The sequence below is a fragment of the Giraffa tippelskirchi genome, chromosome 10 (genome assembly GCF_054371585.1).
Source record: "Giraffa tippelskirchi isolate mGirTip1 chromosome 10, T2T-mGirTip1v1.2.pri, whole genome shotgun sequence".
NCBI classification, from domain to species: domain Eukaryota; kingdom Metazoa; phylum Chordata; class Mammalia; order Artiodactyla; family Giraffidae; genus Giraffa; species Giraffa tippelskirchi.
Window position 1 is genome coordinate 159,422,331 of NC_137284.1, and position 25,198 is coordinate 159,447,528.

The 25,198-nt window shown below is 44.0% G+C and overlaps 1 protein-coding gene and 1 long non-coding RNA gene across 13 annotated transcripts in view; one reads left to right on the forward strand and one right to left on the reverse strand.

Moving 5' to 3' along the window:
• Positions 1-3,515: 3,515 nt before the first annotated feature.
• Positions 3,516-8,909, reverse strand: LOC145524491 (uncharacterized). The gene is made up of 2 exons (XR_014067574.1): positions 8,723-8,909; positions 3,516-4,326 (listed from the first exon to the last, which is right to left on the reverse strand). It is a non-coding gene; the product is annotated as an uncharacterized LOC145524491 (long non-coding RNA).
• A 259-nt stretch (positions 8,910-9,168) lies between these two features.
• The window catches only part of RBM33 (RNA binding motif protein 33), a 115,782-nt gene continuing 99,752 nt past the window's right edge, over positions 9,169-25,198 (forward strand). For all 12 annotated transcript variants that reach the window (XM_081536813.1, XM_081536814.1, XM_081536815.1 and 9 more), the window contains exons 1-2: positions 9,169-9,449; positions 20,914-20,992. In XM_081536813.1, the coding sequence (XP_081392939.1) occupies positions 9,407-9,449; positions 20,914-20,992 (122 nt within the window). In that variant the 5' untranslated portion in view covers positions 9,169-9,406. The remainder of the gene's footprint in view (positions 9,450-20,913; positions 20,993-25,198) is intronic.

Genomic DNA, 25,198 nt, shown 5'->3' on the forward strand with positions numbered 1-25,198 from the left:
TGAGCCACAGAGAAGCCCAAGAATACTGGAGTGGGTAGCCTATCGCTGCTCCAGCGGATTTTCCCCATCCAGGAATCGAACCGGGGTCTCCTGCATTGCAGGCAGATTCTTTGCCAACTGGGCCATCAGGGAAGCCCTGGGAGACTTCAGGTTGCTTCAGTTCCGGCTACCAGGTGAGCTGACACCTGGGCTTCAAGTCCGAACAGACTGTACCTGGACACCCCTGCCCGTCTTCACTGCGCAGGGCCGCCTGGGAGTCCAGACCAGCACTGGCTCACCCCCGAGGCGCAGCTCTTCTAAACTCCCCAGGGGCAAGCTCTCCACATGGGGTGACGGAGGAGCACCCCCTGCTGCGGGGTGGGCTTCCTGCCTCCCTCTGCTCGCCAGACCCCACCCCTGGGGCTTGGACTTCCCTGAGGGACACTTTCAAAGCACTTAGGGCAGCCGCAGTAACCGTCTCCCTTCAGCCTTCCTTTGAAGACTTCATATCCACGCTCACGGTTTTACGTTTCAACAGGGCACGTGGCCTGTGGGCTGAGAGCTGTGTGAACAGCATGGAATCGTGGATGTGTGTCCAGATCGGGCAGAGGGTGAGGACGCCCCTTGCACTGACTAAGACCCATCTGTTTCTATCATTTCGCAGGAGAACATCAAAGGTAAAGGGATTTCTTCTGGAGCATTTACTCCCCTGTTTGGAGCAACCACATGTCAACGGTCCAGTCAGCAAACTGCCCACTACAGCTTTCACATAGCAGAGTCCTCTGTGCTCCAACGCGAGCCGACAGTGACAACGATGGAGGTGAGTTTCCAATGAAAACAGCCGAAGGAGCAGACCCCAGGCCGTCTCCCACCCAAGGGGAGGTGTCAGTGCTGCTGACAAGTCCCAGATGCTAAATAACACAGGGCACCAGCCCACGAGAAAGAGGGAAACCGTGTGTGTGTGTCTATACGTGGAGATCCCTTTATCTAAGAACTAAGAATGAGGAAACACGCAAGTTGTCTGTTGCAAAGCAGAAACCCAGAAAAGGGAAGTCAGAGACCATGTGGAGGATGGTGAGCACGGGGTACTTTAAAAAAATGTGTATTTCACAGAGAACTGTAGTCAATATCTTGTAATCACCTATAATGGAAAATAATTTCAAAAATAATATATGTGTATATGTATAACTGAATCACCTTGCTGTGCACCTGTAACATGATAAGCCAATCATATGTCAATAAAACATATATATTAAGAAAAAATGTGCATTTGACCCTGTGCTTGTTTTGGGGTTTTTATTCGTTTGGGAGTTCTGTTTGTTTTTCCTATAATCAACAATGCTGCAAGCACGTTCTGGTTCTTAATGCACATGTGTGAACATATCTTTAGGGTGTGTACCAGCAGGAATATTGCTGAGTAGAAGTGCATAGTCTTTTCTTCACTAATTAATAACTTTACTAGATATTGTCAAATCATTCTAAAGAACGGTTGTTCTACTTTATACTTCTATCAGCACCATCAGTATTTGGTATTGTTTACCTTTTAAATCTCCACCAATCTGGTGGGTATGAATTTGCTTCAGTGTGTATACCCCTTACACAGAGTGTGGCTTCCCACCTTCTTGCATTGTTGTTCGCTGTTTCAGAATTCTCTTCTGTCATCTGTGTGTTTATGTGCTCACTTGCTCAGTTGTGTAAGACTCCTTGCGACCCCAGGGACTGTAGCCCGCCAGGCTCCTCTGTCCATGGAGTTCTCCAGGCAAGAATATTGAAGTGGGTTGCCATGCCCTTCTTCAGGGGATCTTCCCAACCAAGGAATCGAACCCAGGTCAGCCTTTGCCTATTTTTCTAATGGGCTATTGGTTTTTATTATTATTACCGATTACTGTGTATGTATTCTGGGTACTAAAACTTTGTTAGTCATACACATTGCAAGTATTTTTTCCTAGTTTATTTTTCCTAGTGTCTTTTCACATTTAAGTGACATTTTTAGATAATGAAGCAGTTTTAAATTTTAATGAGCCCCAGTTTACCAATCTATAGCTGCTTTTGTTTTGTTATATTGTTTTTTTAATTCTTTTTTTGAAAAATCATTTACCCACTGAATTAATATAACTCTATGAGACAAACACTTATCAAAGCATTATTGCTTTTTCTTCTAATTTCCAATCAATGAGAGAGATTTATTAGCGGCTTTAGGGCTTTCCTGGTGGCTCGGATGGTAAAGAATTCGCCTGCAACGCAGGAGACCTGCATTTGATGCCTGGGTTGGGAAGTTCCCCTGGAGAAGGGAGTGGCAACCTACTCCAGTATTCCTGCCTGGAGAATTCCAAGGACAGGGGAGCCTGGCGGGCTACAGTCCATGGGGTCACAAAGAGTGGGACACAACTGAGCGACTAACACTTTCACTCACACTCTTTGCCAATGGATGCACTTCAGTCGTCTCCACAATCAGTCATATAATGGTCTAAATGTCAACACTCTTTCTAGCAGCAAGATCTTTTTATAAGCATTTTTCAGTTCAAACAAGAGATCCTATATATGAGTGATCATTGCAAAAAAAAAAGATCTTTGAAGCGCTTAGGGGCCTAATTCAATACTGAGAGCTTGAAAATTAACGGTAGCTTAATGTATGCTCTTAGATACGATGACAGCATAAACCAGGACCTGTTCCCCTGGATCCAGGCAGGCTGCTATTCCCTGAAAGTCTCCCCCCCCTCCTGCTACTGGCACCGCTTTCTGCGCTTCACATCGATTTCGCCCTGGTCTGTTTAGCCTTGTTTAAAACTCCTTCTGGCCAAAAGGAGCGTAAACTGCTCTTCCCTCCCAGCACTTAATCGTAGCTTATAAATGGCAGGTGGTGAACGAAAAATTAACAAACATTTGGGGTATGCCATTAGGACAGGATTGTTTAGGTTGTTCAGGCTTTATACAGCTGGTAAATGTTTATCTATGGCGCACAAAGCAGCGATCTACATTCCTTTCATTTTCTGCTGAAGATTCCTTCCTTTGCATTGCACAATATGTTAGCCTGACTTTGAAGTGGCGAGAAGTTATTTTTGGACTCTGTCATTCCTGTCTCTTCCTTCACATCTGAGCCCAAGGCTCAGAAGGACACAGTCACTGGCATCTCTCAGGCCACCTTGTTCCAACCTTGTTGTGTGGAAGGATGAACCCCCACCCCAGGTTAAGTGCCCACCCCTGGGGGCAGTGTGGAAGACAGAGGGAGTGGGAGATGGTGGTAGTGGCTTCTGTTCTCTACATTCCTATTATTCTAGAAGGAACAGGCCTAGCGTTCAGCCTTTTTTAAGCCCTTTGCAGGACATTGATCCTTCCTCCCATTTTAGAAGCTACAGGAACTTTGTGGCACATTTTCTGTGCTCCTGGTACAGCTTTCAATGCCCTTGGTGCATAAAGGAGGAAACGAAGGTCCAGACGTGTGCCTGCCGCCAGGTTAAGACACTGTAAAAGGCTCAGGGCTCAAAATGCTCAGGGCTCCCATGGAGGCGTGGCATCACGAAACTTGTCACTAGTCATAATGATAAACAGCAATTTAATTTTTAGTTGCAATACACAATGACCATATTTCTTTTTCCAATCTGCAGTCAGTACTTGAGGATATTAGAATTAGTTGCCAGCTTTGCAACAGGGGGATGGATGTCTAATTTCCTTCAACAAGAACGTGTTTTAATAATTTGGTCTTGTAGATTCGCTCTGGGACTGGGCTTTTCTTAAGTGAACCACCCAGAAGTGTTGGTGACACCAGACAGGGACCCCTGGCGCAGGGCAGCATCATGGTCATTTTTGTGCCTTCACTGCCCCACTCCATGCTGGCACACCTCCTCACGTGGTGGCTGGTGGGCAACTAATGTTAACAGGAAGCAAATAAGCCAGAAATATGGGTCCTTCGCCCTCAGGAAGGTAACCCCAAAGGTGAGGAGGGCACACCCAAGGGACTACTTATCAGTTGGCACAATGGGACAGTGAATGTAAGAATGATGGGTATTCAGACAACACAGATCATCTGGACTTGGAAAGATTAAACAATGTTAGCAAGAAAAAAGATGGGAGCTTGAATTCACGCTGAAAGCTACGGTGTAACAGGGACCAGCAGGAAAAGAGGAGTTCTCTTCATAAGTGGGTAGAAGAATTGATTTAGAAAGTTAACATTCCCATTTACAGGAGCACTATTTTTCTTTTTGCTTTTACACAGATCTCAGTTTCATTATTCATTCTGTGCAGTAACTGCACAAAGTTCTCCACGATGTGGGGGAAGGATCCGACTGGAATGTCCCCTGGGTGGACTGCTTGGGTAGTGGGGGAGCCTTGTGAGTTTCGTCTCATTCTCTGTTAAAACAACAAAGGAAGAAGTTAACAAGGTTGGGGGACCAGCCACTGCCAGCTGTGATGCCCACGAGCACTGTCCAGATTGACATTTTAAACATGTTTCCGAAGCGCGATTGAACAACAACCAAAAAACTAGGGCTTTTTCTTTCTCTGTCCCCTTCCCACAATGAAAATGGATTCCCTATTGCCTCTAGGCCACCGCTTTTGTTGCTTTTCTGCCCTGAAGATTACAGCTTATTTTTGGGTGAAGATGAGGAGAGAGTGTGTGTGTGTGTGTGAAGGGATGTGTGTGTGGAGGGGTGTGTGTGTGTGTGTGTGGAGGGGTGTGTGTGTGGAGGGTGTGTGTGTGTGGAGGGGTGTGGTGTGGAGGACTGTGGTGTGGAGGGGTGTGTGTGTGGAGGGGTGTGTGTGTGGAGGGGTGTGTGTGTGGAGGGTGTGTGTGTGGAGGGGTGTGGTGTGGAGGGGTGTGTGTGTGGAGGGGTGTGTGTGTGGAGGGTGTGTGTGTGTGTAGTGTGTGTGTGTAGTGTGTGTGTGTGGAGGGGTGTGTGTGGAGGGGTGTGTGTGGAGGGGTGTGGTGTGGAGGGGTGTGGTGTGGAGGGGTGTGTGTGTGGAGGGTGTGTGTGTGTGGAGGGGTGTGTGTGTGTGGAGGTGTGTGTGTGGAGGGGTGTGTGTGTGAAGGGTGTGTGTGTGTGTGTGTGGAGGGTGTGTGTGTGGAGGGGTGTGTGTGTGTGTGTGTGTGTGTGTGTGTGTGTGTAGGGATGTGTGCGTAGAGGGTGTGTGTGTGTGGAGGGGTGTGTGTGTGAAGGGTGTGTGTGTGTGTGTGTGTGTGTGGAGGGGTATGGTGTGGAGGGGTGTGGTGTGAAGGGTGTGTGTGTGTGTGTGTGTGTGTGTGTGTGTGTGTGTGTGTGTGTGTGTGTGTGTGTGTGTGTGTGTGTGTGTGTGTGTGTGTGTGTGTGTGGTGGCTGTTCCCTTCCTCAGCCCACACAAGGGCTGTGCTCGGGACTCTGACCATCCTTCCGGTCAATGCCTGATGCGGTGCATGGAGAAGAAGCCTGCAGGATGGTGCAGGTCTTTCTGACTCTGCAGCTCTGAGGGGCTTCATACTCTCATGTTAGTCCACGTGCAGACTTTAGATGTCATTGAACACTTTTAGCTGAATCTTACTTCCAGCTTCTAAGATATCTGGACTTGTCTGCTCCAGGTAAGCAAAGGCCCAGGCCCTGCTCTTCCTTGTAGATGTCTGTATCTCCATTTTCCGTTGGCTGCTCTGGAACCCTTCAGTTCTCTGATGGACTGAGAAAGTTGCCATTGATTATAATTTTTTCTTGTCATGACCTTGGCAGTGATGTTCTTTCCAGCTCTCTGTATCTCTGAGATGACACTGGAAATTTCTAATCTGCTTTTGTTCCTCTCCACTGAGTATTTAATTTCAAATATTTCACTTTTTACCTCTAGAAGTCCCACTTCTTATCTTCTCTGTCCTTCCTCATTAGGGTCCCATTTACCTTAAGTCCTTGAGCATATTTATATCAAGTTTTAGAAATCCCTGGGCTGATAATTCTGTTGTCTCTGTTATGTATGTTTCTGTTTATTAATTTTTCTCCTGGTATTGGTCATATATTCCTGCTTCTTGCTTTCGTTAGTAATTTTTCTTTAAATGCTGGCCTCTGTGAATTTTACTTTATTGAGGGCTAGGTTGGTTTTTCGTTCAAGAAAACTGAAGTTTGTTCTGGTGGGCCATTAAATTACATGCTGATTAGCATAAACCATTTCAAGAGTCGCGTAAAAGCTTTGTTAGGAGATTCTAGTGATCATTTGTCCTAGTTCTAATGCATTGACCCTTCTTGGATCTTTCTGAATGTCCTGGGTGGTTAGCCACGGTTATCCCTTTTGGTTGGTTGAAGTTTAAATGTTGCCCAGCTCTGCCTGAGCTCTGAGAATGGTTCTGTTGATAGCTTTCTGGTTGTTCTGGTCCTTTGTTGATCTTCATGGGATTTCTCCCTGTAGCAGCACATTCAAGGTGTCCCTATGTGGATTTCTACAGTTCTTCCTAAGCATCACTCCATCATCTGCACTAACACCCCCCACAATGCCCCCATGTTAGCCCCTCTAATTTCCGGTCTGTCTCCTCAAGTCTTTAAGACAGTTGTGTTTTATTCGAGTGTCCTCTCCTGCCTCATGGTCCAGAAACTGTTTCCAGGCAGAAAGCTGGACGATTGTAAGGTCTCCTTTCTCTCAGTGCCCATAGGCCTGTGCCGCCTGTGGCCCAATGTCGGAAAGCAATTTTGTTTTTTCAAATTTGTCTTTTCAAGTTATGGAGTGAGGGCAGTCTGTCCCTGTGTCTCTATCATGACCAGAAGCAGTTTCTTCATGGCTGTTTTAAGATCTCCTTTGTGGATGCTGTTCAGTTTCATCATGTATGTCTAGGTGTGTGTTTATTTCTCTTGCTTGGTATTTGTTACGCCTCCTGTATTTGTGGGTTTGTATCTTTCATCTCTTTTCAAACATTGCCTCTTTTCCGTTCTTTTTTCTCTACTTTTTGCAATGCAATTTGTCATGAATTTGATTTTCTCATTCCAAGCTTCCAATTTTCAAACCTCTCCTTCATGTTGTCCCTCCACGCCACCCCCCGCACTTTTTTGTGGCATATTCTGAGAAATCTCTTCCTACCTGTCTTTAATTTTCTCAAGTCTCTTTTCTGTTTAACTTCTCTTTTGCATTTTTTACTTCAACAATGAATTTTTTTTGCAGTTTTATTGAGTTATAATTGATATACAAAAAAACTACATAAACTCAATGTATACAATCTGATACGTTTGGATATGTGTATATACCTGTGAGACCATCATTACAATTAAACAATGGCATTTTTAAACAATGTACTCTTTGGTTCTCATTAAATATTAACTTGGAGTATAATTGCTTTACAACGTTGTGTTAGTTGTGCTATACTGTTTTGTAGCAATTAAAAATTTCTAGAAAAGTTTCATATACAGTAAAAGTAATACTCTTTTATTCTGAACCATTTGAGAATAAGTTCCTGACTTGATGTGCCATCAAGCACTTTTGTAAGAAGGAAGACCAAGTCTGAGTCCATATGGGATCTGTTTAATTTTTGTATTCTATTGTTTTTGCTGTAGTTAAGAATGTTGCCCATAGCCTTAAATATACAGGATAGCCCATTCTCAAGGCTCTGACCTTTAAGAGTACAGCACTTTTCCATTTGTGTAGAGATAAAAAAGTTGCAGAACAGAGTAACATTTGTCTTGCTGGGGTGGTTTATAGGAACACTGTGACCAGACCTTTGCAGAGAGCTGCAAGAACAAAGGATTCTAGCCCCAATAAGTCTGTAATAATCACTTCCTCCCCTTTAATATAAAAGAAGCCTGAATTCTAACTCATGGTTCTTTGGGACACTCGTCCATCATCTTCTTGGGTCTGTTGGCTTTCCGAATAAAGTGTTAGTCTTTGCCGCAACACCTTGCCTCTTGATTTATTGGCCTGCCAGGCAGCAAGAAGCACAAACTTGGACTCTGTAATAGTATTTCCAACAAAGACTTTCTTCCTGCATAGTACCTGCAATCATCAAAATAAGGAAGTGAATTCTGCTACATAACTCCCATCTTATTTTCACACTCTGATTTTTGCAAATTGTTCCAATAATATTCATTAGCGTGAAAGGATCCAGTTCAGAATCATGCATTGCATTCAGCTGTCATGTCTATTTTTTCTTCAATCTGGAACAATTCCTCAGTCTTTTCTTGACTTTCGTGACTTCCAACACTTCGGAAGACTAAAGGCCAACTTCTCTGTGGTGCGTCCCTCACTTGTTTTGTCCTTATTTCTTCTAAGACTCAAGTTAGGTACCTGCGACTGGATTACCACTTAAGTGAGGCTGTTTCTTCCTGTTGCATCCTTTCAGGTGGCACAAAATTCTGATTTACCCCGTTACGGGAAAACGTTTACTATCATCAGTTAAGGCGGAGTTTTCTAGGCTTTTCCACCGTAAACCATTCTTTTCTACTAACAGGGTCCACGAGTACTGCTTGAAGATTCGTATGAAATCCTTTGGCATCTCTGCGCCTTTGTTCAGCCTTCTCTTTCTACCTAAAATGACCCTTTTCTTTCCCCATATTCCTCACAGTCCTTGTTCGTGCACCAACGTCTGCAGCTTGTCTGTACTTTAATGCCTAGTTACATTCACCCCCAACCCGCCGAGTCAGAAGTCGTCTTCAGACGCCTTCTCCTCAGTAGCCCTCAGCCTTCTCCGCAACCTGGTCCCCTTTCTGTCACTCGTTAACGCCTCGCTCTCGACCCTTCCCGCTCCTCAAGTGCAAACTCTCGCGCACTCGTTCAGCGCAGTCTAACAGTCTCAGAGCCCACCCGCTCAGCGCACCTGGCGCCGCCCCGCAGCCCGGAGAGCGCCAGCCGGTGGCCGTCCCGCCTGTCCCAGGCGCCCTCGCCCCCCGCGTCGGCCCCCAGCGCCGTGACTCCGCCCCCAGGCCGCGCCTCACAGTCCAAACACAGAAACCCGGCTGCCGCCCCGTAGCGGGGCGCTGGGCCTGCCCGCTCCCTCTTCCAACGGGACTTCCGCTGGCCGTAAAGCTCGGCGCCAACTGCTGCAAAACGCTTTACGGCAGAGCCCGGGGCCGCACTACGGCCGGCAACCGCCCCGGCCCCCGCGTTCAGTACTGGGCTGTCTGGAAGCCCAGCGAGGCGGCCGCTTGCGAGTTTGCTTTCCGCGTTCGGCCTTCGTTTACCCGGAGGCGGCCCGCAGCCGCCGCGGCCGGAGGGAAGGTCCTGCGCCGGCGCCTCCCGGCCGCCATCATCCCGGCGTGCACCGCGGCGGCGGGCCGAGCCGTCCGCCATGTTGCGATAGTTTGTTTTCTTCCTGCGGAGGAGCAGGCCGGAGGGCCCCCACCCGCCGGCCGCGCCGCCCCCCGCACCCAGGCGCGGCCCGCCGCCCCCGTCCCCCGTCCCCCCAACCCCCCGCCGCGCGTCCCCGGGCCCCGGCTGGCCTGGCGGTCCCCCCCCAGCTGGCTTGGTGGGGCGAGACTGACGGCCGGGCCCAGCGAGCACCATGGCGGCCGCCCTGGGAGCGGGCGGAGGAGCGGGCGCTGGAGGTAAATGAACGGCCGCGCGCGGGAGGCGGCTGCGGGCCGCTCTTGGCCGTCGTAGTGCCCCCGGGAGGCTCGCGGGGTCGGGGACTGTGGTGTCCTTGTTTTCGCGGCGCTGAGGCGTCAGGCTCACCTGAGGCGGCGGCATCCAGCGCGGGGGGACAGCGCCCGCCGCCGGGCGCTCTGGGGGAGGGTCGCGGCCCCGGTGGGGTCGTCCTGGCGGGCTCGGCGTGGTTTCCAGCCCCTCACTGGACCTGGCCGAGCGCACGTACCTGAGGGAAGGTGTTTGCGGGGCATTTCAGAGAGAAAGGAGTCTGAAAAAAACCTCCCGCGACTGCTGTAATTTACCTGAACTCCTTAGTTGTCTGAATACGGACCTATTAGTGCTTGGTTGTCAGCATCTTACAGAGGGTGGAACTGGGGCGCAAACGGTTTAGATACTGATGCCTTTTCTTCGGGTAGTTTTTTGTCTTGTCTTCCAAACATAGATGAGTTTCACAGAGCACCTAACTCACACCTTACCTGATTTTTTCAGGTAAAATCACTTTCTGGTTGAAACCACATTTTTGTTGACTGAAGTTTTTTGTTTGTTTTTGTTTTTAATATGAGTAAAACACTTGGAAGTGAGTTTTCTGATCGTTCTGATAAAGGGGACCCTTAGGTGGTAAAGGGTGAACACCACCCGCATTCGGGCGGAGTTCTCATTATTGAAACGTTAGGCCATTCTGCTGTATACTCTTCAGTAATGCTGATTTAAGACTACATTGCAGCAATCCTGTCTAGGAATTTTGGCCAAAGTATCAAAGCCTTCTTGTGGCAAAGTAGAAAAACCTGGGAGACAAGCGCTGAAATGTGACTTCAGGCAATATGATTTGGTGCATGCCTTTTTTATGTCACGTGGTTCCCCCCCCCCAGGCTTTCTAGTTAAGAGTTAGAAAATATTTGCTTGACTTTCCTTTTTGGTTACTTGCTGGAGTTTTGTATCCTTTTCAGAAGATAGTCTGGATACTCCTGGGTCAAAATTATTTTCATTAATAATACTAATGTAGCTTGGCATGTTTCACTCTTTCACTTGACTGTAGTGAAGTTTTCCAGAGGCTGTATCACACGTGAAGACATTATTGCACTGATGGCTAATGGAATGTGTGCTTGTATATTTTTTCAAGTTTCTCATGTTTAGTTTTGAAAATGGCAAATACCAATGAATGTAATTGACATAAACAAAAGCTGGTTGATGTCCTCTAATAAATTTGAATCCAGAAAGTTTTTGAGAATTGCCAATTTGGAGGATTAGGCTTTATCCTTGATGATTTGGAGTTTTTCCTTCCATTTTGTCACGTACATCTGTTTTCCCATTGTTCTTAGACTAAAGCCAAGCTGCTTACCAAGGTTTGTGAGTTGTGCATGGCTCAGCCCCAGCCTCAGCAAACTCCTGTCAGCCAGCTCCTCATCCGGCAGGTCTCAGGCTCCCTGGAGGCCTTCCTTGAGCATTCTTTTTTGTGTCTCAAGTATGTCCATCTCTTGCTTATGTGCCTCTGTCACCTTTATGCTGTGGCAACCTTGTGTCTTTAGAACATCTGTCTGAGTTTGTGATTGTATTTGGTTATCTGTTTACTGCTTTTTAAATCTCTCTTCCCCAGTAGCCTGTAAGCCCCTTGAGGACAATAATGCTGTCCGTTTTCCCTGCTGTGTACTCCAGGTTCTTGGCATGTCGTATATGTTCAATAAATATTTGGCAGATACCCCTTTCTGTGCGTTTGTAAGTCGCACATTAACAGCTGTGTGGCCTTTTATGGTATGAATGGAGTCGTGTAGTGTTCCCTAGTTTGCTTCGTTCACTTAATGATAGGTCTTGGTATCTCTCCTGTGTTAGTAGGTGCGGGTTACATGGTTCCACCATTTGATTAGCCATTTTATATTGATGGACATTTCAGTTCTATGTCCTTTTACACTGCTGTGGAAAATTCTGCACTAAATATCTACAGACACAATTGTGATGTGCTGAAGCAGATATTTCTGGAGGATTGATAACTCTTGAAGTGGAAATATGGTGGTGTAAGTTGCATGTATTTTAAATTTTGGTAGCTAATTTCAAGTTATACTCAAAAAGTTGGTACTGCTTTATCCTTCCAACAGTACTGTATGAAAGGACAGTGTCCCATGCTCTGAGAATCTTTGATATAAGGCAGGAAAATAGCCTCAGTGTTGTAATTTGTGTTTTCCTGATCTGTTGAAATTATTCATCTTTTCATGTATTATATTTATTTCTCTGTGAATTGTTTATATAATTATCTTTTTTATTGAGTGGTTGACTTCTCATTTTAAAGAATTCTTTGTGTATTATGTTAGGATTATAGACTTTTTGTAATTGTGCTTGCCCTATAAACCTTGTTTTTTTAAGCTTTTGATTATGGAAGCTTTAAAATTTTATCTTGTGAAAAATGTCACTTAAATTTTTTTTTGGCTCCTCCTCATGGCTTGTGTGATCTCAGTTACCTGACTGGGAATTGAACCTGAGGTCAAGGTAGTGAAAGGCGAGAGTCATAACTACTAGGTCACCAGGGAATCTCTCCCCCCTTCCCCCCAATTGTTTTTTTATATTGAAGTCTAGTTGATTTACAAAGTTGTGTTAGTTTCAGGTTTATAGCGAAGTGATTCATTTATATGCCTCTTCTTGTTCAGATTTTTTTCTTATCACTTGTTTTCATAATTTTTTTCTAACGTTGTCCCCACGCCAAGAGTCCCCTGTGCTTTTCATGGTTTATGTCTGTGCTTTTTTATGTTTAGCTTTTATTCCATATGGAATTGTATTTTGGGTGTGGTGTGAATTTAGGGCTTCTAACAGTTTTAATACAATTTATTGAATTATTTCTTTTCTATTTGATGATATATTTAAATTCTCATTCTTTCTTTTGTTGTTCAGTAACCAAGTCATGTCTGACTCTTTGTGATCCCATGGACTGCAGCACATCAGGCTCCCTTGTCCTTTACTATCTCCCGGAGTTTGCTCAAATTGATGTCCGTTGAGTCGATGATGCCATCTATCTATCCCATCCTTTGCCGCCCCCTTCTCCTTTTGCCTTCAGTCTTTCCCAGCATCAAGGTCTTTTCCAATGAGTTGGCTGTTCGTGTCAGATAGCCAGAGTATTAGAGCGTCAGTATCAGTCCTTCCAGTGAATATTCAGGGTCTTCTTTAGGATTGACGAGTTTGATATTCTTGCAGTCCAAAGGATTCTCAAGACTCATCTCTAGCACCATGGTTTGAAAGCATCAATTCTTTGGTGATGCCCTTCTTTGTGGTCCAACTCTTACATCCGTACATGATTACCGGAAAAACCATAGTTCTGACTATACGAACCTTTGTCAGCAAAGTGATGTCTGCTTTTTAATACACTATCTAGGTTTGTCATAGCATTTCTTATTGAATTCTTTCTTTTCCATTTTATGATGTATTTAAATTCTCATAATTTTAGAAAATTACTGTTTCATAGTGTGTGTTTGCCTATATATATTATAGAATTTTTTCAGAAATTTCTTGATTAGCGCTGCATTTTTAAAAAAAATTAACTTCAGAATTGTCACATTCTATAAAGAATTCTGCTGAAATTCTTTGAGGTTGCATTGAGTTTATTAATGCAATTTGGGTTTCCAAGGTGTTAAAGAATCCACCTGCCAGTGCAGGAAATGCAGAAGACCTGAGTTTGATCCCTGGGTCAGGAAGATCCTCTGGAGGAGGGAATGACACCCCACTCCATTATTCTTGCCTGGAGAATTCCACAGATAGAGGAGCCTGGTGGGCTACAGTCCATGGGGTTGCCAAAAGTCAGACATGATTAGCCCACACAATGCAACCTGGGGACGATGCATATTTTTACAATATGTATTTTTTAATCCAGCAATAAGAATGTCTCGCTGTCAAGCTCTTTTTTGTCCATCAGTCATCTACCACATTTTTGAGTATTTCGTCTATGCTAAGCACTGATCTAAGAGGTTGGGATATATAAATATTGGAATAGAAGATATTGCAGATACGAAGACAATTTTACTAAGGTAACTGCCAGAGAAGAAGGGATCTCTGCCATCTGTGCAGTCAAAGCAATGGTGTTTCCAGAAGTCATGTATGGATGGATGTGAGAGTTGGACCATAAAGAAAGATGAGCGCCGAATAATTGATGCTTTCGAACTGTGGTGCTAGAGGAGACTCTTGAGAGTCCCTTGGGCAGCAAGGAGATCAAACCAGTCAATCCTAAAGGAAATCAACCCTGAATATTCATAGGAAGGACTGACACTGAAGCTCCAATACTTCGGCCATCTGATTCCAAGAGCCGACTCATTGGAAAAGACCCTGATGCTGGGAGAGATTGAGGGCAGGAGGAGAAGAGGGTGTCAGAGGATGAGATGGTTGGATGGCATCATGAATGCAATGGACATGAGTTTGCATAAACTCTGGGAGATGGTGAAGAACAGGGAAACCTGGGGTGCTGCAGTCCTTGGGGTTGCAAAGTGTTAGACAAGACTTAGCAACTGAACAACAAATGGAACTTACCTTAGTAAAATTTTCTTTATGTAGTTCTTCTATATTTCTTGTTAGTGTTATTCATAGATATTTTGTATTTGTTGTTGTGAATGGTATAATTTTTTTATCATACAGTATTCTGGAATTTGTTGCTGATTTACTAGAGAAAAATATTTTCTTTTTTTGGTCATTATATATAACTGCCTTATTGGAATTTTGTTTTAATATTTGATGCTTTAGATTTTCAGACTGTTGTATCTGCAGTCTCCTCTATTTCAGTATTTATGTCTCATTTCTTTTTCTTGTACTTTTTGTTCTAGAAGCTTTCACTGTCAAGTCCTTCTATATAATGTTTGGTACTGGGGTGATGACAGGCATCTTTATCTTGCCATCTTGTTAGGAGTTTAACGAATGTTCGTTGAATGTTTTACCAGTGTGTATGGCGTTTGTTGTAGGTTTCTGATAGTTATTGTTTGTTTAGCTAAAAAAGTTTGTGTTTTGAATTAGGGTTTTGATTTTATCAAATGCTTTTTCTGCGTCGTGATCATGAGGTCCCTTCTGCTTATTATTTATTTATTTATCTGGCTGCACCAGGTTTTAGTTGCGGCACACGGGTCTTTAATATTCACTGTGGCGTCTGGAATTTCAGTTGCAGCATGTGGGATCTGGTGTCCCAGGTGGCCATTGGTAAAGAATCCATTCGCCTGCCAAGCAGGAGATGCAGGTTCAATCCCCTGAAGAAGGAAATGGCAACCCATTCCAGTATTCTTGCCTGGAAAATCCACGGACAGAGGAGCCTGGCAGGCTACAGTCTGTGGGATTACAAAAGAGTCGGAAATGATTTAGCGACCAAGCTAAATGTGGGATCTAGATCCCTGACTAAGGATCTAATCTTGCATTGGGAGTGGGTTGTCTCAGCCACTGGGCCGCAGGGAAGTCCCATGAGGCCCCTTCTTTAACGCCTTGTTGTGATGTGTCGATAGATTTCCAGCGCTGAATCAGCCACACATTCTTGGGTTCACAATCTTCTGGTTCTTCAGATTGTGTTCTTTTTGGTATTTGGTTGCTTTTTGCTTTAGGACTGTCTGTGATCGCAAGAGAGATTGGCTTCTGGTTTTCCTTGCATTTGTGTGTGTATGGTGCTTAGGCTAACCACCTAGAATGAGTGGTGACATTTTCTGGACATTGTAAAAATCTCTTTGTTAAATGTTGAAAGAACTCTTGTCTGCAAAGCCATTTGGGTCTGTTGCCTGTTTAATTTTTGGTTTCTTCTCTTTATTTTTGGTCTATTTAACTTTTTTAAATCCACGGGTCAATTTTGATAATTTTTTCTGGAAAAATTATTCTTTATATTTTCAGTATAAAAAATTATAGAGTTAAAGGTTTCAGCATCCTGAGGGTGGGTGTGTTGAAGGTAAATTTTTTGAAAACCCACGCATGTCTGAGTGAATTCTTCCTTCACTTTCATACTTGATACGGTCGAGTCTTCAAGTCCAGCTTTGACTTAGATCCCTTTTCCTTAGAGTTTTGGTGGTACTGCTGTGTTGTTTTCTGGCTTCTGGGTCTGCTCTTGAGAAGGCTGATGACATTCTGATTTTTTATCATTTGTGTGTGACCTTTTCTCTCTTTCTGGAAGGTTTTAACAGCTCCTCCTCATTGTTACAGAGTTCATTAGCATAGGTCTTCTTCTGTTTCTTTTGCAACATTTGGTGGATACTTTGGTCTGGAAGTGGGTGTCCTTCAGTTCTGGGAAATTATCTTGTGGTACTGTTTTACTCTCTTTTTCTCTGTTCTCACTTTCTGAAATTCTTATTATTGAATTTTGATGCTTTATTTATATACAAAACATAAGCATGATGAAGCAGTTCATTGAGGATCTTTTGGAAGGATAGGTACTTTGGTAGTAAACAGACTCAGAAGAGTTGGACAGTTGAGCCTGCGGAGCCTCAGCCGTCAGGATGGTCCAGGCCGTGGGCAGGCTGTGGCTGCTGGTGCCACTTCCTCTTCAGTTCCTTCTCTTACAGACACAGGGATTTTGTTCCTGTTTGGCTGGGTGCTGCTCATCTTCACTGATTTAGCTACAGCAAAGTGTGGGTCTACTTTCTAGATCTTTTGATAATAATATTTTTTTGTTTTTTGAGAGAAGCTGTAACTCTGGTACTTATATATAGTTACATTTTAAAAAGGTTGAGAATCAAGTTGATTAAAAAAAGAAGACAGCGTAATTCAAAGATAGCATGTTCCTCATAGGCCACAGGATTCTAGCCTGTAGGTTAATAGTTGACTCTGCCTTCATGATTTTGTAGGTTCCATGGATTAGTGATCTTTCTACCTAAAGATTGAGGAAGTGATAGCTAGCTACCCTTTAATATTTTTATGTATCAGAGGGTTTGTTACTATGTGACTTGAAAGTCAATCATGTCTGACTCTTTACAACCCCATGGACTGTAGGACTATGTAGTCCATAGAATTCTTCCGACTAGAATATTGGAATGGGTAGCCTCTTTCCCTTCTCCAGGGGATCTTCCCAACCCAGGGATCGAACCCAGGTCTCCCGCATTGCAGGCGGATTCTTCACTAGCTGAACCACAAGGGAAGCCCAAGAATACTGGAGTGGGTAGCCTATCCCTTCTCCAGAGAATCTTCCCAACCCAGGAATTGAACCGGGGTCTCCTGCATTCTTTACCAACTGAGCTATTAGCCCCATTGTTACTATAGTTGCTTCCTAAATAAGAGCATTATACTTAGTGTTTGGTAGACCTGAGTTTAAATCTGATTTTGCTGTTTACTAATTTTTGGTTAGTCTAGTTTTCACATCTGTAAAGGGAGAATGTGGGGACGGATTAAATGAGAAAATGAATATAGCTAGCTTGTTGAAGTACAAGGAAGCCTCTCCAGTGCTTCAGTAGTGCTAGACTTTTTGAATTTTTATTATTAGTCTTATTTCAGTTAGGAAAGAAGCCATGCTTTGCACTCCAAGTATGAAGGGTTTTAATACAGAAATTAGAGGCTTATACAACCCTTGGATAGCATCACCGACTCAATGGACATGAGTTAGAGCAAACTCTTGGGAGTAGTGAAGGACAGGGAGCCTGGTGTGCTCATGGACTCCTGGCAGGGGAGTCCGTGGGGTCGCAAAGAGTCTGACATGACTGAGCAACTGAACAACATCATCCACCCTTGGAAAGGCTGGGGGTGTGGTGGTCAGAACACTTGGTCTGAGGACCTGAGCCTGATGGTTAGGAGTTCGCCTGGAAGCTATTGGAACTGAAGACTATTGTGGAAGCGCCAGTGGTCAGTTTCAGTCTGTGCTGACTTCTGATGGTGTTGAGTCTTAAGAGGCCCCCTCTAACTGTCCCAGCCCCTACCAGCCCAGAGCCATACATGGTTTTCAGGAGCCCGTTCTGAACTCTGGGAACCTCATATCTCTGTGTGTGGGGGTGTCTGTCTCTTTGTCCGTCCTGCGCCTGTCTCATGTAAGTAACTGAAATAATTGTGAGTCAGACTTCCAGTGACTGCCTTGCCTTGCATTCTCTAACTCAGAAGCGCACAGGGAAGGAGGCTCTAGGAAGTGTATTTCTTGCATTGTCTGCCCTGTTATGTAGAGTGATGGGCACCACAGTCTCAGCACAGCTGTGGCTTCTCTCCGTGGAAGGAAGAGCAGTGATTGCTGGAAGGACTTTCTCCCTTTCTGTGACTTTTCTTCCTTACCCTTTACGAAGTTAGCAACTACCCATTGGCACTTTAGAAGGTTTCACTTTTAGAAAGAGGGTCTAGATTCTTGGGAAAAGAAATGGGGCATTGTTTTCTCTAGAGTCTAGGTCATGATGGGAACTTTAAGTTGGCTGAGCTCAGACCATTTTCCTCTTCAGGTTCCTCAGGCTAACAGAGGACTCAAGGGTCTAGCTTTTATGGCTTGCATATTGGGAGGCAGAACCCTGTCTTCTTTCAGGACTCACTCTGTGATTGATTCCCAAACACAGGAAGATAAAATTGAGTTGTAAGACAGGCAAACAAATGGTCAGTGTGTACCACACTTCGGAAGCAAAGTACAGAGTTCGCTTTAGGGAAACCTGGCCAGGATCCCATGCAAATAAGAGAGTTTTAAAACAAGACTACAAATTATTTTTCAAGCAACATGATGTATGGGCTCTTTCTGAAAATTTGCTTGGTTACTCAGAATTTGAGTTATTTTGTAGGACAAATACGCTTACTTTGAAAGTTCTTGAATGTTAGTTTGATTCTTTTTTCTTGTTACTATAAAGTTCAAATAAACACTGTTTAAATAAAGGGTCTGGATTTCCTCACCTGTAAAATACGGAATTTTGAGTCAGTGATTCAGAATATGAGATGTATACATGAGAATGGTGTTGAGACAAAAGAAAGAAGGTTGAGAAGCTTTGGACTAGAGCAGAGATAGGTGAACTTTGTAAAGGGCCAAATGGTAAATATTTTAGATTTTGCAGGTCACAGGGGTTCTGTTGCAATTCTCTGCCCTGCCCTTGTAGCTTGAGAGCTGTAGACAGTATGTAATTGAATTAGCATATAGTGTTCCAGTCAAAGCTTATTTACATAAATTGGACAGTAGCTAAATTTGGACTAAAACAGGTGGCAGAACCTACGTATCAGGGGGACTGTAGTTTGCTGATTCTTGGATTAGACAGTTGGTAGAATCCTGTTCCAGACTAGTATTGTATAAAGTTTCTAATCTAAGTTCCAGGTTCCTGGAAAAGATGAGGAAGTAATAAGAATGCTAAGTAGAAGACTTGTGTTCATTATAGAGACCTAGTTGCTGGGTAATTGAAAATTGTAAAAATTCCAGTGACTGTTTTTAGTCTTGCTGATGGGGAACACTGATTCCCTTAATAACATGTATGTCTAGTATAATGTTTGGCCTTGGGGTTTCTAGATTTCTAGATACAGATCACTCTTCCCGTTGGGATCCAGGGTTGTGGTTTCTTCTTTAAAACTTTGGACGGGTGTGGACACATTTTGTTTTCTTGGTTCTACTCAGTATGAACAAACTGAAACTTAAAAAGGACTTGTCTATTTCTAAATGAGAACAGAAGGGAAATGATGTAGAAGATGTAAGAAGAATAAAAACAGGCGCAGAGAGTTCAAGGTCTTAGTTTGTTTCTTAGGATTTTGAGTTAGGGTTCTTTTTTATCTGTTTCTGTATTCCATAATCCAAGTGGAAAGAAAGTGTGTTTTTGCTTTCTGTTTTAACAGGTTTTTTTTTTTTTTTTTTTCTTATTGTGCTTTTGTCCAAGCACAAGGTTACCCACATTTGCAATCATTCTCATCTCCTTTGGGGAATTATGGTGATATTACACTTTAGGTATTTAGTTTCTCTCAGCAGTGTTTCATAGTCCTTAATTTACAGGTCTTTCTCAGTTTTTTATTACGGTTATCCCTGGTATGTATTTCATATTTTTATGTTATTGCAAGGATTTGTTTTTTAATTTCCAACTGCTCATTCCTTGTATGTAAAAAAAAAATGTTGACTTTTTAAAACTGATCTCATATTTTGCAACCTAATTCAGTTCACTTATTAGTTTTAGTACTTTTTCCCCATAGATTCCATGTGATTTTCTACATAGCTGATGATGTTTGCTGTGAAGAAGGATGGTTTTTTACTTACTCCTTTTCAATCTGAGTTCCTTTTGTTTTTCCTTGTCTGGTTGCACTAGGTAGAACTTGCATTACAGTGCTGAATTGCAGTGTTAGGAATCACAGCCCCAATCTTATTCCTGATTCTAGAGGAAAGCATTGACTCTTTACTTGTGGTGGTTGCTGTAGTTTTTCCACATGATGCCCTTTGATCAGGTTGGGAAAAGTCCCTTCCAGAGCTTTTAGGAATGTGGATATTCAGTTTTGATTAATTTTTAAATTGATTTTCCTCCTTACGTTGAAATGATAATGTAATTTTCTACTTTATAATATGATCTATTACATTGATTTTTAAAAAGTGCTGATTTTTTGAATGTTAAATGAACCCTTCATTCCTGGGATAAATCCACGTGGTTGTAATGTAGGGTATCCTTTTAATATATTGTTGAGTTCTATATGCTAATTTTTTAAAAATAATTTTTACATATATGTTTTGTTTTTCTAGTCTGTTTCATGTGCCTCTGCTCTAATCTTTATTTTCTTTTGCAATCTTTTGGTTTAATTTCCTCTTCTTTGTCTAGTTCCTCAAGATTTAAAGTAAGGCTGTTGATTTGAGGTCTTTCTTCTTTGTTAGCGTAAGCAATAAAATTCCTTCCACGTACTGCTTTTGCTGCATCCCGTAAACTTCGGTATGTTTGATTTTTGTGTTCACTTTCCCCAAAGTATATTCTTATTTCCCTGGTTCTTATTTCTTCTTTGACCTGTTGGTTGGTGAAGTGTGTTGTTTAATTTCCATGTACTTGTAAATTTTCAGTTTTCTTTCTAGGATTGATTTTTAGCTTTATTATTACAGTTGACCCTTGAGCAATGCAGGGGTCAGTTGCACCCCTTTAACTGTTCTATCAGTGAGCTTTCATGCCTGAGAATGTTCAACAAGTTGATTTTCTTTAGGTAGATATGTACTTAAAATTTTTTTAATTAATAAAAATGGCTAAAGCATTTATGGGCCTCCCGGTTGGCTCAGTGGTAAAGAATCTGCCTGCCAATGCAGGAGACGTGGGTTTGATTTCTGGGTTGGGAAGATCCCCTGGAGAAGGAAATGGCAACTCACTCCAATATTCTTGCCTAGGAAATCCCATGGACAGGGGAGCCTGGCGGGCTACAGTCCATGGACCTGGCTTAGTGACTAAAGAACAAATAAAAAACATTTGTAATTGTTATATATATGAAAGTTTAGTATTTTAAAATGTCATATTGGGAATCCTTAAAAGAAACAAATTGTTTCAATATTTGAATATGTCTGTTTAAATTGAGTAAGACTGACTCATGGCCTCTCCCTCACAGATGATGACTTTGACCAGTTTGATAAGCCTGGTGCGGAGCGGTCCTGGAGGAGGAGAGCTGCGGACGAGGACTGGGACAGGTGCGGACCCCCCTGGTTACTTGCAGGGCCCATGCTGACTCGTCTCCTTCTGCCACTAGGCCGGGCAGAGCTCTTTCCTGAGAACACTGTGTTAGCCGCTGATGCTCTTTCCTGAGTAGGTCTGTCCTGCCGGGGCTAAAGAAGGGCAGGGGTGGGCATTCCAGGCAGAGGGCTTTGTGCGGAGCTCCTCCTCTGGCTTGTGCTGCCTCCAGGCTGCCAGTGGAGCTGTCTGTTTTTACACAGTGACGGTGTTGACTTGGTGGGCACTCGGAGCTAGCTGTTTGGAGTAATTCTGTGCCCGCAACGGCAGTAACAACGGAGTTCCTCCACATGCCGCGTTGCTGCGAGGACGGCTCTCCGGGTGCAGTGTGCGGTCTCTCACTGCGGCGGCTTCTCTTGTTGCCGAGCGCGGGCTCTCGGTGTGTGGGCCTCAGGGACTGTGCTGTGTGGGCTCGTGGGTGCCGCTCCTGGGCCCCAGGGCACAGGCTCAGTGGTTGTGGTGCTTGGGCTTGGCTGCTCGGCAGCGTGTGGGACCTTCCTGGACGGGGATTGAACCTAGTCCCCTGTATTAGGTGGATTCTTTGCCACTGAGCCACCAGGGAAGCCAGGCATCTTGTGATTTAATTTTGTATATTTCTGATGACTAGTAAAGATGGAAAATGTATTTGGAAATCATTTTTGAACTTATAGGAAGATGTAAGAATAACACAGAAATTCTTACAAGGCCTCCTCTCAGACTTACAGTTGCTTTGTGTCATATGTATGTTATCTTCCTCTCACTCATTACACACACGCCCACACACACACAGAACACTTTTTTCTTTCCTGCGTTATTTGACAGTAGTTTGCAGGTATCATGCCACTTCTGAATCTGCAGTGGTTATCCAGATTTTGTCAGTTGTCCAAATAACGTCCTTTTTAGCAAAAGTGAGTTTCTTTTTCTCCTTGTTTCTTCATCTGGAAGAATTCTGTCTTTAAAGACTTCTGTAAAGGCTCTGTGAAGCCTTTGTGTTTAATGACTTCTGACTTTTTTGAAGAGAGGATGCACCAATTTCCCTGTGGATCAGCCCTCAGTGTGGGTTTGCTGGTGTCTCCTCAGGACTAGATTCAGGATGTGCTTTTGGTCAGGAGCGCTTTTTGGTGACGCTGTGACCTTCCTGAGGGCCTCTCTTCAGGAGGGACATGGTGTCAGTCTAGCTGTTTTCTGCCTTATGTCGGTAAGAAATTCTTCCCTACTCTGTGTTCTCCATGTTCCTAGGAAAGTTTTAAAGTGTGTGTGTGTGTTTAATAGTTACATATATAATCTACCTGAAATTGATTGAATTTTTTTTTAAAGACTTGGAAATTGAAGTGTATGTGAAATAGAACAGTACAGTGTAGGTAATGGACCATGCTTCAGCAGCATCACTGTAGCATGGTTGTTGTATCTGTGATCTCTGTAATCCTCAAATCACAGACATAATTTCATCTAAAAACATACCAGATTGTATCTCTCTAAAAAATAAACGATGTACAAATACAGCCATAATAGAGTTATATCTGATTAAGTGGCTTGATATGAGTGTCTTATTAATGTTCACACTTCCCTGTCTCACGTATGTATAGCTTCCTGGTGGCTCAGATGGTAAAGAATCTGCCTGCAATGCAGGAGACCAGGGTTTGACCCCTGCGTCAGGAGGATCCCCTGGAGGAGGGCATGGCAACCCACTCCAGTGTTCTTGCCTGGAGAATCCCATGGACAGAGGAGCTTGGTGGGCTATAGGTCATAGGGTCGCAAAGAGTCAGACACGACTGAGTGACTTACAGTTTTACACTTTCATATATATTACAAATACATACACGTGCGTGTGGGTATGTTTCTGTGTTCTCTCTTACAGTTTGATCTGGAGTCCAGAAGCTCCATCTCCCATACGTTAGGGGCTCTGCCGTGTTGGCACTGGCCGCGTGTTCCCCAGCAGGAGCTTCACAGAGCCTTGTGAATGTCTTTGTGCCCCGTGTCCGCCATTAGATGGTCCCAGGGATGATGTTCTCGTTCTGTCACGCCTTCTTGTTTCTGTTAGTTGCGATAATTCTGTAATTATACTTGGTTCTTTTGAGGTATAGCGTAAGTGCTTGATTCTTTACTTTTATTTACCAGTTTTCAAAATAATGGGTCAGTTCCTTAGCATCTCCCAGAGGTGTTTTGTTTTTGAACCATTTTGAATTCATAGTTTTAAATACTGCATGTGCATTTTTATAACCCATTATGATTGTTACTCTTATTAATACTTGAATTGCCCCAATATTTGTTCAGTGGGAATTTATTTTGGTTGTCGTGACATTAGTTGGCGTTCTGCTCTGATGGAGCTGGGTTTTGTTTATAGTGTGAGACAGGGTTCTAATTTTCCTTGCCCTTTCCAGTGTGGATAGCGCTTGTCCCATTGTTGTTTATGGACAGTCTCTTTACTCGTCTTCAGTGCATGTTTGCATGTGGAGGTTCAGTATCAGGTGTATTTCTTTATTTGATATTGCTAAAGCATAAAATAACCTCTTCCATTGGGTAATAGAGGGTGAATTTTGAAGTTAGGGAGAAGAAAGAGTCAGAAAATATAACAGGCTGTATACCCACATAGGAAAGAGCATGCTCAAAAGGTTTTAACTGAAGGTCACCTGATGAAGGTTTTTTTTTTAACAGGGTAGGGTTAAATAAGCAGGGAGAGTCGATGAGGTGCCCAGAGCCTAGCAGCCCGTCCCATGGGGGCGTCCCAGGATACAGCAGGAGCTGCCGTGACCTTCTGTTGAGACCTCCCATGGGCCAGGCTTATCCAGAAGAAGGGCCAGAGCTGGGAGCCCTTCTAGGGCCTGGCCTAGCAGGGAGGGCGCAGGTGAGGGTGGCCTGTAGCGGGGAGGCGCGTGGAGACCGCTCTAGTGCAGCGTTTGTGGTCACTTCCATTTCTGATTTTGAGAGGCTGAGCCAGGGGGAAAAAAGTGAAAGGGTTAGTCGCTCAGTCATGCCTGACTCTTTGCCACCCCATGGACTGTAGCCGACCAGGCTTCTCTGTCCATGGGATTCTCCAGGCAAGAGGACCGACCCAGGGATCAAGTCCTGGTCTCCTGCGCTACAGGCAGATTTTTACCATCTGAGCCATGACTGCCTGCAAAATACCTGTTTCCTGAAAAGTTTCCCATGTCATTCTGTCAGTTAGTAAACATGTACCTGCTCCCAAAGCTCTGATTGTCTTCCCTCCACTAGTGGTTGCTGGTGCAGCCTCTCAGGTGCTGTGCAGTGGGACACAGAAAGCCACCTCATCCTTTCGGTACTCCTTTCACTTTCTAAGTTACCACTGTTTGCGAGCATTATTGCTCACCCCTTTGAAAAGAGTCGATTTGGGCCACTCACTCCCATTAATTCGTTGTTTTTGGTGACCATTGGTGTCATTTTGGTAGTGTTTGATATTTTACAAATTTCTTCCCTTTTGTGTACCTCTTTATAAGGATCCTGCTTTATGATAACAGTAGAGAAGTACATTTAATTTTTGTGTGGTGTGTGCATAGTAGATAGGATTTGGACTCTTGGTGCTAGACTGTCTCAACTCATCTGGTTTCTGACTTGGTAGCAAGGTGATCTTGGGCCGGTTATTTAACATCTCGAATCCTTGTTTTACGTGTAAAAAGTGGAGAATGACGTGTCTGCTTGACGGGGTTGTGTTCTGGTTACGGAGATGTATGTGTGGGAGGTTGGGCTGCTTGCTGCTCAGAAGTCAGTAAACAAGCCAGGCTGGTGGAAAGGAAAGTTGGCTTTATTTCAGGTGCCGGCAGCTGGGGTGGGGAGGGTGGCAGACATCTGTCCAAAGGCCAACTCCTCCCCCACCCTAGAAGCAGCGAAGGAAAGCGTTTATAGACAGAGTAGGGGGGTCACATGCAGACACAGCACAGCCCTCTAACAGTCATCTTCAGTTGGTCGTCAGTGGGCTGAGTGGCATCGTCTTGGTTGTTTTGGGTGCACTTAATCTTCAGTTCCGGGTGCACTTGTCCCCATTACTTTGCGATCAGCTCTCAGAATTGTGGCAGCTCAAATCCTGGGTACAGTCTGGTCATCATGTAGTTAACTTCTCCACCTGGGCTTTTAGTATCTGTAAGACAGCTTACAAGATATGGCTCAGAATATTATCTATAGCCCTTGAGAAAGATTCCCCGGTGGCTCAGACTATAAAGAGTATGCCTGCA